Raw genomic sequence first — 18,631 nt, forward strand, 5'->3', positions numbered from 1 at the left:
ACAGGTTAAATAAGGATTTTTAAGCCTTGCAAAAGATTGTATATGTGCCATTCAGTGGGTGAATGGGCAAGAAAAAGTGCCTTTGAACGGGGTATGGTAGTAGGTGCCAGGTTCACCGGTTTTGTCAAGAACAGCAACGCTGCTGGGTTTCCCATGTGTATCAAGAATGGTCCACCACCCAAAGGACTTCCAGCCAACTTGGCACAACTGTGGGAAGCATTTGAGTTGACATCTCTGTGGAAAACATTCGACACCTTGTCGAGTCCATGCCCTGACGAACTGAGGCTGTTCTGGGGGCAAAATGGGGTGCAACTCAATATTAGGAAGGTGTTTCTAATGTTTTGGACATTCAGTATAAAATGGATAAAGAGTACAAGAGTATGAAAGAGATGTTTTGACATTTCAGCTAGAGCCTCCCAAGACTGCCTTTAGGTGAAATGTAAACGATAACGTCTGCTTTATATTCCTAATCTTTTTTCATCTGCACTAAATGTACAGCCCAAAGGCTTGCTAATGCTATGCAGTCTGTTTCAGCATAATGGGAATCATACACTTGGCCTAGGAGAGAATCAGCCAGTATTCTTACACCCATCCATGGAAATGTCAGTCATTATCAAGCCTAGTCATCTCCCGCATCACATCTGCTACAACACCAAAATGGATCAACGGTCTTCTGGAACAGAGGTGATATTTTAGAACGGAAATTGCATTCTAGTCTTGGAGATTTCTGTGCTAACATGAAGAACAATTTACCCAAAGTCTATCCGTCTAGCTTCAGAGGCTTCAGCCTACTATCAAAAACACCTATTCTGCCACCCAAAGCCAGCAGGAAAGTCTGGGGCAAATCTTAACTTCCTATTGACATCAATGTGTGACTTAAGCAGAAGTTAGTATTTGCCCCTAATAACAGACAGAACAAGTGAAGAGCCTGAGTCAACTGCGCTTAAGTGAAAATTATTCTTTATTGATACCCTAACACAAATCAATGGCAGAAACTAGGCAAAATATAATATACTGTATATCAACACAGCCCTATGACATGAGCTGCTAACGGGAACAGGTATGGGTACTTCACACCACTGACTCAAATCACACCCTACTCCTTATATAAACTCAGCAAATAAAGAAACGTCGATTTTTCAGGACCCTGTCTTTCAAAGATAATTCATAAAAACCAAAATAACTAGACAGATCATTGTAAAGGGTTTAAACACTGTCCTATGCTTGTTCAATGAACCATAAACAATTAATGAACATGTGCACCTGTGGAACGGCCGTTAAGACACTAACAGCTTACAGACGGTAGGCAATTAAGGTCACAGTTATGAAAACTAAGGACACTAAAGGGGCCTTTCTACTGACTCTGCAAAACACCAAAAGAAAGATGCCCAGGGTCCCTGCTCATCTGTGTGAACATGTCTTAGCCATGCTTCAAGGAGGCATGAGGACTGCAGATGTGGACAGGGCAATAAATTGCAATGTCCGTACTGTGAGACGCCTAAGACAGCGCTACAGGGAGACAGGACAGACAGCTGATCATCCTCGCAGTGGCAGACCACGTGTAACACCTGCACATGATCGGTACATCCAAACATCACACCTGCGGGACAGGTACAGGATCGCAACAACTGCCCGAGTTACACAAGGAACGCACAATCCCTCCATCAGTCCTCAGACTGTCCACAATAGGCTGAGAGAGGCTGGACTGAGGGCTTGTAGGCCTGTTGTATAAGGCAGGTCCTCACCAGACATCACAGGCAACAACGTCACCTAAGGGCACAAACCCACCGTCGCTGGACCAGACAGGACTGGCAAAAAGTGCTCTTCACTGACGAGTCGCGGTTTTGTCTCACCAGGGGTGATGGTCGGATTTGCGTTTATCGTCGAAGGAATGAGCGTTACACCGAGGCCTGTACTCTGAAACGGGATCGATTTGGAGGAGGGTCCGCCATGGTCTGGGGCGGTGTGTCACAGCATCATCGGACTGAGCTTGTTGTCATTGCTGTGCGTTAAAGGGAAGACATCCTCCTCCCTCATGTGGTACCCTTCCTGCAGGCTCATCCTGACATGACCCTCCAGCATAACAATGCCACCAGCCATACTGCTCGTTCTGTGCGTGATTTCCTGCAAGACCAGAATGTCAGTTTTCTGCCATTGCCAGCGAAGAACCCAGATCTGAATCCCATTGACGTCTGGGACCTATTGGATCGGAGGGTGAGGGCAAGGGCCATTCTCCCCAGAAATGTCCAGGAACTTGCAGGTGCCGAGGTGGAAGGGGGAGATGCGCTGCTGGCCACACCAGATACTGACTTTCATTTGATTTTTTCCCCCCCTTTGTTCAGGGACACATTATTCAATTTCTGTTAGTCACATGTCTGTGGAACTTGTTCCGTTTATGTCTCAGTTGTTGAATCTTATGTTCATACAAATATTTACAGATGTTAAGTTTGCTGAAAATAAACACAATTGACAGTAAGAGGACATTTCTTTTTTTGCTGAGTTAAGTACACCACAGGCGGTGATGCCCTATTTAGGGAAAAGGGTGTGATTTGAGGCGTGCCCTCAGTTTTCTATTCAGTCACTGCAGACGTGCTGGACCAGAAGATAGGGATGTTCTAAAACATGATTGGATAGTCAAACATTATACAGTTAAGTCTGGGTGGATTGAGAGAGCTTGAGAGGGTTGGTCCTGTGGACTTGGGGGGCTGCTCATCTTGTCATGGAGCTCAGGAAAGACCCCTTGTGGTGAAACTTAGTATCTACACCAACTATGCACAGAGAAAACAGAGGATTCATTCATCACTGTATTGACTTGACTGAAAACCATGTGAAGATAACTATGAGAAACATATGCTACACCATTTGAAATTATTGCCCTTTTTTTACTCTTCTCATACATCTGAATGTTGATAAAGTGACATTGGTGTGGGTTATTGACAAGGTAAAGTATAATTTAGATGACAAAGCCAGAGCAGCCCACCAACATCTGACATTGGAGGCAAAGACATGGATATTGTACATGAGCTTGTGAATTTAAGCCAGACAGGCCCCATTGACATAAAAAAAATCTATAAATTGTATGTTGAACCCAAATTCATAGCCAAGCTCATTGAATGTATTTTCCAAACGGTTCAAAAATGATTGTATTTTTGTATCTTTACTTTAGAGAGATGCATTAGATCAACACCCTAAGGCAGAATACATATAATTACAATTATACAGAAACTACCTTTAAATATACAAGCACAAAGACACATAAAACATGAGGGGGTGGGGGCCCACAAAATTATTCTTAATACAAACCAATAGTATGTTGGGGATCGATGTTCAAAAAGGTCTTGCAAAGTAAACTCTTGGTCTGTAGCTTTCAAAAATTGTGATAAAATGTTTGGGAAAACAACAAAATGTTTCTTAAATCTTACAATGCCTTGTCAAAATTGTCTTCAAATGTTTCAAGTAGCAAATCGGAGAGAAACAAACCGTGTCTGAGGTGTGGACGCAAGGTACTGAGCAGATAAGTAGACAGAGGATAGGGTGCCACTTGGGATGCAACCCTATCCTCTAAGTGCACTACGTTGCAACCCTATCCTCTAAGTGCACTACGTTTGCCCATAGCCCTATAGGTCCTTGTCAAAAATAGTTCACTACATGGGGAATAGGTGCCATTAAAGGCACAGCCTTGAACACTGAGGTGGCCTTTCCCTTCAGATCAGAAACACTGGGCTTCGTTATAACCATATCGGACACTGACAGGCTACATACTGATTCAGACATAGACAACACAATATTACATAGAAGTAGTAATCAATCACAATAATACAAATGATCTAACAGTAATAATTATACAGTTATATACCGTTGATTCTCCTCTCCAGTCACAGGTTTCTGAATCTTTACAATTTCTTCATATAAGCCATAATAAAAAAGAACAAAACACCATCAATTCATAAGAAAAATAGATTGAAGTTAGTGGAAAAAAAGTGCAAAGAATATTCAGGGGTGTTTTTTTTTTAACTTTGTTTTTGCTTGTCTGTTTCATTTTTAGAAATTGATATAAAAATAAAAAATTGAAATCAAATTAAAAACATAGAACATTGAAACCCACTTCTGTATGGCCAGGCGCTCTGGTCCAGGTGGGGAAGTAGGACCACTCTCCAGTACCCTTGTGTGTGTATGAGATTTGCATGTGTGTATGTGTTGCTTGTGTGTGTGTTGTGTGTTTAAGGTTTAGCGTAGTGGTTCTCAACTCCGGTCCTCAAGCTCCGGCAGTGTACAGGTTTTTGTTCCAACCAGGTCCTACAAAACAAATAATTTCGTTTTTAAAAACTGAACGTTGGATTTATTCTGTAGTGCACACAAGACTTTTTATTCTGCTAAATCTAAGAGATAATAAATAAAGCTAGGTATTCCTTCCCTGTGAGGTGAGCACAACAGAAACAGAGGTACGTTGTCAAGGCAACACACCCAGAGACCCGAGGTTGGAACAAGAACCCGCCAATATGGCCGTGACAGCTAGCACTGTGATCATAAAAGGCAGAATCCAGCTCTGACTCAAACACTCTGACCGGTAAGCACAGACACTAAAAGAGCAGAGTCAGGCCTAGCGCTGATAAGCGAGGGGAGCCAGGAGAAGAGGGCCGGGGTTGAATACCACTGAGCATGTGCGAGAGAGAGAGCATGAGTAGCGATTCATTCTACAGGTAAATGAGTTGCGTATCTGGGTGCTGAGTTAGGGTTTATGGTTGTGGCTCTACTGTGAGGACTGAGAGTCGTTGTTCTTGCTGTCCTGGCTGTTGGGGGTCTTGTTGTTGTTCCAGGGTGAGTTTGCACCCCCCAGGGCAGGGGAGCTGCCGAAACTGTCCTCGTCCTCCAGGCCCCCCCCTCCATTGGCCGTGTCGAACTGGCCATTCTCCAGCCGCGTGATCAGACGCTCATCCTCGTCTCCAAACTCCCCTCCCATCAGAGTGGGCTCGCCCACCATCATCACGTCCTAGAGAGGGACAGCAAGGGCCGGAACATTATCCCCACAACCATGGGGGAGAACCGAGCATGGACGATCCCAAAGGACTTAGAAAATGGGATGGATGGGGCTGGGACTACCGTTGTTACTCGTAATGGTGAGTTTTGGGCTAGATGAGACTTATGGGATATAAAGTGTTTTATTGATTAATATTTTACATATCCTTTAGTTCCTTGAAGGCCTAAAATTATATGGACATTTTAAAGTAAAGCTTTTTGGGACCTCTGAAAATAAGGATAATTCATGTTTCAGTGACTGTCCATCCATGCTCACCCCACTTACAATCAGACATAACTCTGGGTTTCAGGCACCCAGCCCAAATAATCAACAACATCTACAACAGGCCCAATGCCGGCCTCTGTTCCAGGGATTTGGGTAATATCGCCCTTCCCTGTTGGTCAGCGGCGGGCAGCCCTAATCCTTGAGTGCTGCGTCATGGGGGTTTTCATTCCACCTCGGGTCTCATTGGCTCACTCAATCAATAGCTGCTCAGCTGCCTGTAAATTCTATGTTTTGATAGGCTCAGGTAGATGCGGCTTTTAAGGTTGTAGGACGATAAAGCAGATTGAGCGGCATGTCTCACCCGCTCCAGGTAGACGCTATCCCTAACCACAATATACGATCGGAATGGCATATCTTCACTCCCAACTTTAATAGTTAGAGGGATGATATTGTATCTGATCCTGGGCCAGCGGTAAGGGGTAATGTCTACCTACTGAATGAGAGTGCGGCCCCAGAGGACCAGGTACTGCCCAGCACTGGCTCACGTCAGACAGGGAGTCTTTGGTATAATAAGCATAATATACACTTGCACTATCCCCCAATACCTGTAGCCGACTTTCCCCACTGATTTTAAGACCAAAAGCCCCACCTCCACCCTTCCTCCGCTCAACCCCTATCCAGCATTCCCCTATCCCAAACAACCCTGCCTTGAACTCATATCCTTATCATACCAGCCCCCATCCCCATCTTTCCTGGCCCCACACTCCCATGTTACCTGTCCCAACCCCACCCAGTCACTCTATCCCCACCCCACCTCCAAACACCTATCGTTCCCCGCTCCAAACCCCTATCGTTCCCCACAAGGTCATGTAGATGGGATGCTTACAGGTACCTGTGTGGAGAGGGGGAAGTTGTTAGCAGGACTCTTCTTCTTGCTGTTGTTGTTTCCTCCCCCAGCGCTCATGTTGCTTCCACCAGACATCTTCCTTTTCCTCCGCTTGTTGGGCGCTTGTCTGGCCGGCTCAGCTGGATATAAAGAGAGGGGAGAGGTGTTACTGAGATCTGCAGTGTGTGTGTGTGTCTTGATCAGGTTACTCCTCACCCAAGTTTGGTTCACCATATAAACGTGTGTTGTCTGTATACAGAGAGTGTGATGACTGTGTGTTTACCTGGTGGGGCCACCATGCGTTGCCACTTTTGGAAGAGACAGGTCTTGAGACAGTCTCTGGGACTCAGACTGTAGGTCTTATGTCTGGACATCAACTCCTGCATCGGCTCCAAGATCACACACAGCTAGAGGAAAGAGAAAGACATTGACAGTCAGACTGCCAATACTTCAGCACCTCTAATAGAATTCCAGCTCGGTAGGAACCCCGGTATGGTCAAATTAAAGTGCGTACAACCTCCTTTTTCATTCTACTTCAAGCACTAACTGGGGGTGAATTACCCTAAGGTAGTTGAGTGTGGAGTTGGAGAGACCACATCTTGTGATGTTTTTGGCCAGCTGGTCCAGCATCTGAGGGTCCTGCACCTTGGAAGAGGGGGAGGAGAGCAGGGAAGCAATGACTGAATGGTGGTCAGTAACACCAGCATCAATCAATAACTGTTTCACAATTTTTTAAATTGTGAATGATCATTGAAATGTAAATGAATTGTTTTGGATTGTAATGTGATTTGTGGATTCAAATAAAGTATTTAAAGTGTGACTCACGTGCATAGCTAGTATGCTACGAGGCAGGACCTCTCTGTGTTGTCTGATGCTAAAGTGCCATGTCTTGATCCTCATCATGTCGTCAAACATGAACTCCAGGTATAAACGACCCTCCACACACACCTAGAGGGGACAGAAGTTAAAGGTCAAACACAAAGGACGAGAGAGGAAAAAATAAAGCATTGTTTGTGTGTGTGTGTGGGGGGTACTGAAATTAGTGTTTGGATTTGTTGAGTTGTGGAACTGTCGATGGGACATTTGAGGATTTGGAAATGCAGAACACAATGTATATTTGCAATTGAGAGTTAAATGTGTGCTTGCAAATGGAGAATGGAATGTGTATTTGCAAATGGAGAATGGAATGTGTACAAAGATCTGTATGTTCAAATGGACGAGAAAGTGTATTTTACGTACCTGTGTGAACATGGGCTTGCCGTTCTGTGTAACCATGGTGCACTGGTCACAGTCTAGAGACACAAAGTTACTGTGGAATGACTCTTTAGGGTGTTTCAATGTGTAGAACAGCTCAGTGGCGCCCCCTTCAAAGATACTTCGGAAGTACCGTGGGATCAATGTCCGGCCGATAGCTAAGGAGAAGAATAATTTAATGACATTCCTTTGTATAAAATACTACGGACAAGTATTAGGGATAAGTGAAGAGTGAAAAAAAAATGTTTTGTACTAACATAAGTATTTTTGCATAGATTTAGAACTCGGAATTTCATTTAGAGAAAAAAGTAAACATTGAGAATAAAGTGGCAGTTATATTTCAAGATTAAAGAGGGGATTTGGTTAATTGCATGCCTCCCTGTTGCTGTGCACCGTTGAAATGCCTGAGTTAGATGACCTGGTGAAACCAATGATTTATATACACACACACACAACATGACTCACAGGGGGTGTTGAAGCAACCGTGCCTCCATCTTGGAACTCACCCACCATTGGGGGGGAAAAAATTATAATTTGGAACCTATAGAAATATATTTAATACATGTTAGTTATGTAAGCTAAACATAAAAGCATTACAATTTTCCTTACGTGTCTTTTTTTATGACTAATGTTACTGTCCCCACTTTTTTTAAAAACATGTAATTTTGTCCTTGAAACATTTAATTGAAACACTGTAGAAACCCATTCATTCCTATGGAAGACTGATCCTACTGGGGAGGGACAGTATGGCCGACAGGTGACTTCAAAGCCTCTCAATAGCCAACACATAGCATCAGCAATCCAGGGTTTATATATATATATATATATATAATTCGGTGAAATTATCATTTGGAATTGGCTTTAGAAACGAGGATATCCTTACTCTTTTAGCACATAATATTATTATAAGTATTAGGACCTTGTGGCGCAGATTGGGTCTTTCAGAAGGAGGAACCAAACCGACTTGGATGAGAGAGCCTTTTGCAAAGTGAAATCAACAATATTATACAGAATACATGACCAAATGTGGACACCTGCTCGTCAAACATCTCATTTCAAAATCATGGGCATTAATATGGAGTTAGTCCCCACTTTGCTGGGAAGGCTTTCCACTAGATGTAGGAACATTTGTGGGGACTTGCTTCCATTCAGCCACAAACAGTGAGGTTTGGGCACTGATGTTGGGTGGTTAGGCCTGGCTCGCAGTTGGTGTTCCAATTCATCCCAAAGGTATTCAATGGGGTTGAGGTCAGGGCTCTGTGCAGGCCAGTCAAGTTCTTCCACACCAATCTCGACAAACATTTTCTTTACGGACCTCGTTTTGTGCACGGGGGCATTGTCATGCTGAAACAGGAAAGGGCCTTCCCCAAACTGTAACAACAAAGTTGCACAGAATCTTCTAGAATACCATTGTTTGCTGTTGCGTTAAGACTTCCCTTCACTGGAACTAGGGGGCCTAGCTCATACCATGAAATACAGCCACACACCATTATTCATCTTCCACCAAACTTTACAGTTTACATTATGCACTTGTGCAGGTAGCTTTCTCCTGGCATCCGCAACACCCAGATTTGTCCGTCGGACTGCCAGATGGTGAAGCGTGATTCATCACTCCAGAGAACATGTTTCCACTGCTCCAGAGTCCAATGGCGGCAAGCTTTACGCCACTCCAGCCGACACTTGGTATGGTGATCTTAGGATTGCGTGTCGCTGCTCGGCCATGGAAACCCATTTCATTAAGCTCCCAACGAACAGTTCTTGTGCAGACGTTGCTTCCAGAGGCAGTTTGTAGTGTGTTGCAACTGAGGACATACGATTTTTACGCACTATGTGCTTCAGCAATCCAGTTCGGTGAGCTTGTGTGGCTTACCACTTCGTGGCTGAGCTGTTGTTGCGCCTACACGTTTCCACTTCACAATAACAGCACTTACAGTTGACCGGGGAAGCTCTAGCAGGGCAGAAATTTGACTGACTGACTTGTTGGCACGGTGGCATCCTATGATGGTGCCACGTTGAAAGTCAATGAGCTCTTCAGTTAGGCCATTCTACTGCCAATGTTTGTCTATGGAGATTACATGGCTGTGTGCTCAATTTTATACACCTGTCGGCAACAAGTGTGGCTGAAATAGACAAATCTACTAATTTGAAGGGGTGTCCACATACTTTTATATATACAGTGTATTAGGAATTTCGTCATTCCTCTTCCTCAGACCTCACCCCTCCCCTAGTCAAGTATCAGCCCTGCACTAGTTAAGCATCACCCCACCTTCTCAATCCTCACCCCTGCATTGGTCAGGTATAAGTTCTCAGTTCTCACCCTTGCATTACACCACATTCTTTTAAAACTACAATGACCATGACTATTGGCCGAAATACATGTACATTTAAACAGCCAGCTAGGAATGATCATTTAGCATCATGGTGATATATTTATTTCAAAAGGTACTAGCAAGAATAGCTTGGGGAAATTATGTTTACATACACAAACGAGAGTCCTTCACTTGCTAGCTAGCTATGAACTTATTTACAGGATAGCTAGCCACAAAAACTAAATAGGGTAGGTCTAGTTACATAGCAGGATCAATTAGTAATACCCAATTCATTTGCTTACATTTAGGAAATATGTTTTAAATGGGCATGAAATTCTTTAATTGATTAAACCAACCCATGTTATTTAGCTGTATTAAGCTATGGTGGTGTACCAGAATTCTAAGATTGTAATAGGTTGTGTTTACATAGTCCCTCACGGAATTACGTTTCAGTGGCCATGCCCCTCTACTGGGGTAGGGGTGTAAAGATCCCTCAATCTGCCGTTGGCGCACATACAAAATAGCCTCAAGGTTGCCTTGTTAAATCTTCTTCATTCTTTTCAATTAAATACCATGACTGTTTTCTCATTAGCTGGGAATGTTTGAAATGTCCAATACAACATACATTGGTGATACTGTTTTACTTTAAGACAGACTGGTAGAATAGCTTGCATAGCTAAACATCACTAGCATTCACTGGTTGAAGTAACTTAAGAGTAATGGGAGTTGGTGACTATGACATGAATATATATATATATAATTCACAACATTTGGACGGGAGTTATAATACAAAATAATTTAAACTGTCTTATTGCTTGAATTCAGGCTTGACTGAATGGTGAAAGATTGCTTCCGTACCACATTTCAATTTTCCCATGTGGACCAATGCAGCCAGCGGGGTGCCTACAACATCCATAGCTAGTAACTTTGTAATGGAAATCAATTTAATCATAGCAAATTATGGTATTTCTTAATTGCCAGCTACATTTTCCAAATATTATACCTCCATGTGTTGTCAGCTCTTAGCATATTATTTTGGCCAATGTAAAAGCTCATTGTGAACAAATGAGTGCAAGGGTGAGAAGGAGAAGTGAGGCTTGACTAATGCAGGGGTGAGGAAGATTGAGGAAGAGTGACACTTGACTTGTGCAGGGTTGATAATTGACATGGCGAGGGGTGAAGAATGAGAGTTCCTGATATGTATTCCCATACACTTGTGTACCAGCTAATCCCAGCAGTCTCATGTCAGTGCGATTATGGCTGAGAAGAATATCCTGCTGTAGCCTATTAAATAAATACTTTATTCTGGAGACAGCGACTTAATTCTCCAAATATTGCGACTTTATTCATGAATTTGTATTTTGACTTTATTCCAAATATGATTTTTTAAATATTCTCCACACAATACCCTCACCAATCACCATTCATATTTTTTTTCTCTTCACTTGGCCCTAATATTCTTGTGGAAAATAAAGACTGTAACCATAATGTGTAACAGGGTGAAATCTATAAGATCCCATTTTAAAGCCTCCCTGAAAGTCTAAGTGTCTTACTGTATCGTTTGGGCCCGTCCTCCAGACAAAAGGTGATGGTCAGCATGGCATCATCTTCAAAGAACTCTGTGGTGAAGGCATCCCACCAGAGATTGTCACAGTCCTACAACACACAATAAATTAATAAATCTGGCATCACAAGTTGTCAGAGTCTTACAAGAGCACAGTAAGACTGACAACCGGAATAATTGAGTTTGTGTGTGTGTGTGTGTGTCTGTTGGGCTTTCACCTCTGTCCAGTTCTGTAGCCGCTTGTTGAGCTCAAATATCCTGTAGTCTGTCTGGTTGCCGTATGGTGTAGGTCTCCTGCAACAGGACAGAGCAGGGTCAGTACACAACTTTATTTTCCGGTTGAAAGTTTTTCTCCAACACTTTTTGGAGGCCTGAGGGGTGAGGGTTGAATCTGTGATGTATGCTCAGTCGGTGTACTCACCCCATGCCAGGCTCTAGGTATGACGGGGGGTACATTGGTGTTGGCCTGCAGACAGACAGGCGAGAGTGAAAATGTATTATAATAATTATATAGGTACTAATAGTACCAACCTACAGTACTAACAGTATGAGCTAAGTGGAAGTTGTGTGTGTCCTACCCCACGTCTCTGTCCAGCATGGTGCCGGGGTGGAAGGGGGGGAAGGCACTGCCGTTAGGGCCGGGCTCCTTGGGGGAGTACAGCTTGAACGACTTAGATGAACAGCCTGGGGAGAGAGAGAGAGAGGGAGAGAGGAAAAAGGAGATTGAGCGATTTGGTGCTCTGTACACAGCAACAACAAAATCGACCAATGAATTGTAGCCTCGCACCAACAAGCCCCACGATTGAGCCATAAGAATGCTAAATAGTTACATTGCATTGACCCTATCTTGCACTGAATATGCACACTCAAGCATAAATAAACACACACACACACACACACACAGCAACAACAAAATCCAAGTTCATAATTTTAAAAGGCTAATTCATCATTAGAAAACCATTTTGCAATTGAGCAAGAGGACAAGTACTAGTTAGTGTCTAGTAAGAGAAACAGACACCGCACAAGTCCTTAACTGGCAGCTTCAATAAATGGCACCCACAAAACACCAGTCTCAACATCAAGATGCTGGCCTCCTAGGCAGAGTTGCAACAAAAAAGCCATATCTCAGACTGGCCAATAAAAAGAAAAGATGACAGACACTGGGCAGAGGAACTCTGCCTAGAAGGCCAGCATCCCGGAGCCGCCTCTTCACTGTTGACACTGTTGTATTTTGCAGGTACTGTTTAATAAAGCTGCCAGTTGAGGACTTGTGAGGTGTCTGTTTCTCAAACTAGATACACTAATGTACTTGTCCTCTTGCTCAGTTGTGCACAGGGCCCTCCCCTCTTTCTATGCTGGTTAGAGCCAGTTTGCACTGTTCTGTTAAGGGAGTAGTACACAGCTTTGAACAAGATCTTCAGGTTCTTGGCAATTTCTCACATGGAATGGCCTTCATTTCTCAGAACAAGAATAGACTAATGAGTTTCAGAAGAAAGTTGTTTGTTTTTGGTCATTTTGAGCCTGTAATTTAACCCACAAATGCTGATGCTCCAGATACTCAACTAGTCAAAAGAAGGCCAGTTGTATTGCATCTTTAAATCAGCACCACACCAGCTTTCAGCTGTGCTAACATAATTGAAAAAGGGGTTTCTAATGATCAATTCACCTTTTAAAATTATAAACTGGGATTAGCTAACAAAACGTGCCATTGGAACACAGGACTGATGGTTGCTGATAATGGGCCTTTGTACACCTATGTAGATAGTCCATTATTATTTGAAAAATTATCTGCCGTTTCCAGCTACAATAGTGATTTACAACTTGTCTACACTTTATTTCTGATCAATTTGATGTTATTTTAATTGGCAAAAATGTGCTTCTCTTGCAAAAACAAGGACATTTCTAAGTGACCCCAAACTTTTGACCGGTAGTAATATTTATACACACACATATACAGTCGTGGCCAAAAGTTGAGAATGACGCAAATATTATTTTCCACAAAGTTTGCTGCTTCAGTGTCTTTAGATATTTTTGTCAGACGTTACTATGGAATACTGAAGTATAATTACAAGCATTTCATAAGTGTCAAAGACTTTTATTGACAATTACATGAAGTTGATGCAAAGAGTCAATATTTGCAGTGTTGACCCTTCTTTTTCAAGACCTTTGCAATCCGCCCTGGCATGTTGTCAATGAACTTCTGGGCCACATCCTGACTGATGGCAGCCCATTCTTGCATAATCAATGCCTGGAGTTTGTCAGAATTTGTGGGTTTGAGTTTGTGTTTGTCCACCCGCCTCTTGAGGATTGACCACAAGTTCTCAATGGGATTAAGGTCTGGGGAGTTTCCTGACCCTGGACCCAAAATATTGATGTTTTGTTCCGAGCTACTTAGTTATCACTTTGCCTTATGGCAAGGAGCTCTATCATGCTGGAAAAGGCATTGTTCGTCACCAAACTGTTCCTGGATGGTTGGGAGAAGTTGCTCTCAGAGGATGTGTTGGTACCATTATTTATGGCTCTGATCTTAGGCAAAATTGTGAGTGAGCCCACTCCCTTGGCTGAGAAGCAACCCCACACATGGTCTCAGGATGCGTTACTGTTGGCATGACACAGGACCGATGGTATCGCTCTCCTCGTCTTCTCCGGACAAGCTTTTTCAAGCTTTCCCCCAGTCCTCAGCAGTCCAATCCCTGTACCTTTTGCAGAATATCAGTCTGTCCCTGATGTTTTTCCTGAAGAGAAGTGGCTTCTTTGCTGCCCTTCTTGACACCAGGCCATTCTCCAAAAGTCTTTGCCTCACTGTGCGTGCAGATGCACTCACACCTGCCTGCTGCCATTCCTGAGCAAGCTCTGTACTGGTGGTGCCCCAATTCTGCAGCTGAATCAACTTTAGGAGACGGTCCTGGCGCTTGCTGGATTTTCTTGGGTGCCCTGAAGCCTTCTTAACAACAATTGAACCGCTCTCCTTGAAGTTCTTGATGATCCGATAAATGGTTGATATAGGTGCAATCTTACTGGCAGCAATGTCCTTGCCTGTGAAGCCCTTTTTGTGCAAAGCAATGTTGACTGCACGTTTTTCCTTGCAGGTAACCATGGTCGACAGAGGAAGAACAATGATTCCAAGCACCACCCTCCCTTTGAAGCTTCCAGTCAGTTATTCAAACTAAATCAGCATGACAGAGTGATCTCCAGCCTTGTCCTTGTCAACACTCACACCTGTGTTAACGAGAGAATCACTGACATGTCAGCTGGTCCTGTGGCAGGGTTGAAATGCAATGGAAATGTTTATTTGGGAGTCAGGTAATTTCCATGACAAAGGGGGACCTTGCAATTAATTGTAATTCATCTGATCTCTACATAACATTCTGGAGTATATGCAAATTGCCATTATACAAACTGAGGCAGCAGACTGAAAATTCATATGTGTCATTCAAAACTTATGGCCACGACTGTACACAAACATTCACTCATCATATGCTGCTGATACTCCGTTCCTTATTCGTACTCTTATCATGTATTCTCCTTAGGGTTGAATGGCGGGAACCTGATATTTACCATACCAAAACCACTCTTTTCCCAGGATAAATAAATAATAAATTATTGGTATGAACAGCATGATGTGAAATGGAATTGTTAAATTATATGTATAAATCTGGCTACTCTCTGCATGATCAATCAACGCGCAGGGTGGGGACATACACCCATCTCAGTACGGAGTGCAGTTCAAAATGCATGTAGACCTGTCATGGTAACTTGTTTTCTTATGACAGGATGGCCCTACATTTGCTGCAGCATAGCCTTTTCTACATGACTATAAGGACCGAACGCGTGTGTAATTCACACATCTCCATCTGGCTTTCAGGGGTCACCTTAAATAGTAAAGATTTTATTTTATTGCAGCTGCCATTTTAAATTCTATTCTAATTGCACCCGAAATAGACAATCCTGTTCAAGATTGATAAAGGCATATAGATAGGATGTCCTAGCCTACCGCTTTCAGGTAATACATTCAATGCAGTATTAGCCTTATATTTTGCTAATGGAAGGTGGGTTATGCACAATAAGTGTGAACTTAGCCTCCGTCTCTTGCGCAATATGCATGCACCGGTCCTCCGCTTGCCTCTCTCCAACCCTTCTGTTGTCTCCACATTCTGTATACTCCCCTTGTCTTAAGTGTAAAAATGACCCACTTTCACTGAACCTCTAAACATTGCATTTTAAACCTAAAATCTATTTTACGTGAAGAAACAACCTGTCATTCATCACAAACTCAGAATATCTGGGTTTTCCCTCTTCACAATGCAGAAAGACTGCATTTAAATCAGTGTACAACACACATTTTTATTACGACACACCCATCATTGTTTTCTTTACTAAAGTGTAAGTTTATTATTTCTAAAAAGGTACTGCATAGGTGTAAACATACATTTTTTTAGCAAGAGATAGCATTTGTGTAGCCTAAGAAAGTAGCAGAAATGTGCAGAAAGTTGAATGCATTTTATTGAAGGGAAATAAGTTAACTTTTTTGGCAACAGTGATATATTCTTACTGTACAATGAGCAATTCAACTACAAAATACTAGTCTTCTCCCATTTTGTAAACTATTGCCCCCACCCACAAGGTGTATAAACAAAATAATAAAATAAGATCAAAACAAAAACATGAACATAAATCAAATCAACTCTAATTAGCACATGTAGGACAGTATGCAAGTGTGTGTGCATGGATTTAGCAGATGAATCTCTCATGCTCACACATAGTATTTGTTTAACAGTCCTCCTTTGGGGGGGGGAATTCAGCCCCCTGAACAGCTTTCACAAGAACTGTAGACGCTGCTGTGTGGGGTTACTTTCCCAGCTGCTCCAGGAACACCCTCTTGTTCCACTTATCAGGCATCCAGGTAGGTTTGATCATGTTCCATTTCACAAAGGCATTGTATGAGGACACATCAATGATGTTATGGAAGATGACCAGGGGCCAGCGGAAAGTCATCCCCCTCTGCAGCTGTAAGTTCCAATCACCTTGTCCAGGATGTCCATGCCAATTTTGTTGTGGTTGTAGTCCAGGATGATGGCTAGCTTCCTGTCCTCACAATCACTTATCTTAGCCATTTTGTGCAGTGTACTCAGGAGGACCACATTCGTATTTCTCTTTGGGTGGGTAAGAAACTACTGGTGGTGAAGGCAAACTTTGATGAGAAGGCATCCCTCCCCATATTGCGAGTAGTACAGAGGGGAGCTCGGGCTTGTTCTTTCTAACTGTGCCAACCATGGCGATCTTCCTCTTCGGGAGCTGCTGGCCGAGTTAATAAGAAGTGAAGAAGTTATTCTTCCCCCATCTTCTTCAGATACCTCCTTTTCTAAATCATTGTTCTCTTGTTCCTCCTGGACATACAAAAAAAATCAATACTACGACTTGCGGGGCACTGAAACGTGCACTCACAGCTTCAGCAAAGAGGGAACTGGGGGACTCATCTGCAGTCTGACTGTATTCCCCATGAGTAAACAATGCTTTCAATAAATTTTTATTTTGTCTGAAATTGTTTTTATTTTGTATGTGAACTTGAGTCATGTGTGGGGTTGTGGAGGGGAGATGCTGCACATGCACAATTACGTTTTAGTTTTGTCTGAGTTCAATCAGTAGCACAATCTCAATGTTTCAGTGTGTGTGTTTGTGTGTAAATGATTTTAACTGCCGGGTCAAAAATGACCCTAAGACAATCTTTGTACCCTGGTGGTATACAGCTTTCATGGAAATATGAACAAAGGCGATGTTTCACTTTTTCTAATGTTGGGGGTCACTCTAGGGAAAGTCATCAAATTTCAAGTTGAAAAAATATAATTTAGAGGGTTCTCTCCGCTGTTAAACAGTGGTGGGTCATTTTCGACCTAAATGATATCACAAAACTGATTTGACATGATTATTGTTTAGATCCACACATTATTTACATTAGAAATATTGTTTCAATGTCCAACCTTTTGATGTTAAAGCTTTGGGGCAGAGTCTCTCTACACACAAAGGATGTTTGACTTCTTCATATTGCAGTTCAGATAGACTTTATGACCGGTCGTTAAAGTCACAGGACCAGCCCACTCTCCCCTTAAGTGGATATAAGTGGATATTTATAACGCTATTTCTGACTTTTGTGACACCTCTCCTTGGTTGGAAAATAGTTCTATGGCTAGGCGCTGACCTAACATAAACGTATGGTGTGCTTTCACTGTAAAGATTTTTTAAAATCTGACAGCGGTTGCATTAAGCAGAAGTTACTTTAATCGTATGTTTAACACTTGTATCTTTCATCAATGTTTATGATGAGTATTTTTGTAATTTGATGTGGCTCTCTGCACTTTCACCAGATGTTTGTTTGAAACAAAGCATTTCTGAACATAATGCATTAATTTCAAACGAGGTTTTTGGACATAAAGATCAACTTTATCGAACAAAACACACATTTATTGTCTAACATGGAGTCCTGGGAGTGCCATCCGGTGAACATCAAAGGTTAGTAATTAATATTAACGCTATTTGTCTTTTGTGACACCTCTCCTTCTTTGGAAATTGGTTGTATGGTTCTCTGTGGCTAGGAGCTGACCTAACATAATCGCAAGGTGTGCTTTCGCCGTAAAGCCTTTTTGAAATCTGACTATTGTATTTCTGATCAATTTGTTTTTTTTTTTTAATTAACAAACATTTGCTTTTCTTTCAGAACAAGGACATTTCTAAGTGACCCCCCAAACTTTTGAATGGTAGTGTACATATAAATATATGAATGAGCAATGACAGAGTGGCATAGGCAGGATGCAATACATGGTATAATATACAGTAAATACATGAGATTAATAATGTTTCCAGATCTTGCATTACTCAAGTGGCATTATTAAAGTGACTAGTGATCCATTTATTAAAGTGGCCAATGAATTCAAGTGTGTATGTAGGCAGCAGCGTCTCTATACTAGTGATGGCTATTTAACAGTCTGATCGCCTTGAGCTAAAAGCTGTTTTTCAGTCTCTCAGTCCCAGCTTTAACCTCTTGAAGCCTGGATGGTTGGGAGAAGTTGCTCTCAGAGGATGTGTTGGTACCATTATTTATGGCTATTTCATTATTGGATAAAAAAAACGTGCCCGTTTTAAGCGCAATATTTTGTCACGAAAAGATGCTTGACTATGCATATAATTGGCAGCTTTGGAAAGAAAACACTGACGTTTTCAAAACTGCAAAGATATCTGCGAGTACCCCAGAACTGATCTTACAGGCGAAACCAAGATGAAACTTCAAACAGGAAATGAGCAGGATTTTTGACGCTCTGTTCTACTAACGTCTCCTTATATGGCTGTGAATATGCTGTGAACGAGCTTATGCGCTCTGCCGT

At 42.4% G+C, this 18,631-nt stretch overlaps 2 protein-coding genes across 8 annotated transcripts in view; both read right to left on the minus strand.

Moving 5' to 3' along the window:
- The window catches only part of sufu (suppressor of fused homolog (Drosophila)), a 455,419-nt gene that overhangs the window by 275,164 nt on the left and 161,624 nt on the right, over nucleotides 1–18,631 (minus strand). The window lies entirely within an intron of this gene.
- The window catches only part of ldb1a (LIM domain binding 1a), a 35,863-nt gene continuing 18,175 nt past the window's right edge, over nucleotides 944–18,631 (minus strand). For 2 of the 6 annotated variants that reach the window (XM_035800346.2, XM_035800375.2), the window contains 10 exons: nucleotides 11,834–11,939; nucleotides 11,677–11,721; nucleotides 11,474–11,549; nucleotides 11,245–11,347; nucleotides 7,368–7,540; nucleotides 6,954–7,076; nucleotides 6,690–6,773; nucleotides 6,412–6,535; nucleotides 6,129–6,268; nucleotides 944–4,990 (listed from right to left, as the gene is read on the minus strand). In XM_035800346.2, the coding sequence (XP_035656239.1) occupies nucleotides 4,751–4,990; nucleotides 6,129–6,268; nucleotides 6,412–6,535; nucleotides 6,690–6,773; nucleotides 6,954–7,076; nucleotides 7,368–7,540; nucleotides 11,245–11,347; nucleotides 11,474–11,549; nucleotides 11,677–11,721; nucleotides 11,834–11,939 (1,214 nt within the window). In that variant the 3' untranslated portion in view covers nucleotides 944–4,750. The remainder of the gene's footprint in view (nucleotides 4,991–6,128; nucleotides 6,269–6,411; nucleotides 6,536–6,689; nucleotides 6,774–6,953; nucleotides 7,077–7,367; nucleotides 7,541–11,244; nucleotides 11,348–11,473; nucleotides 11,550–11,676; nucleotides 11,722–11,833; nucleotides 11,940–18,631) is intronic. The other 4 variants (XM_035800356.2, XM_035800365.2, XM_035800384.2 and 1 more) reach the window with 4 other exon arrangements.

Source organism: Oncorhynchus keta, chromosome 2, assembly GCF_023373465.1.
Source record: "Oncorhynchus keta strain PuntledgeMale-10-30-2019 chromosome 2, Oket_V2, whole genome shotgun sequence".
Classification (NCBI taxonomy): Eukaryota; Metazoa; Chordata; class Actinopteri; order Salmoniformes; family Salmonidae; genus Oncorhynchus; species Oncorhynchus keta.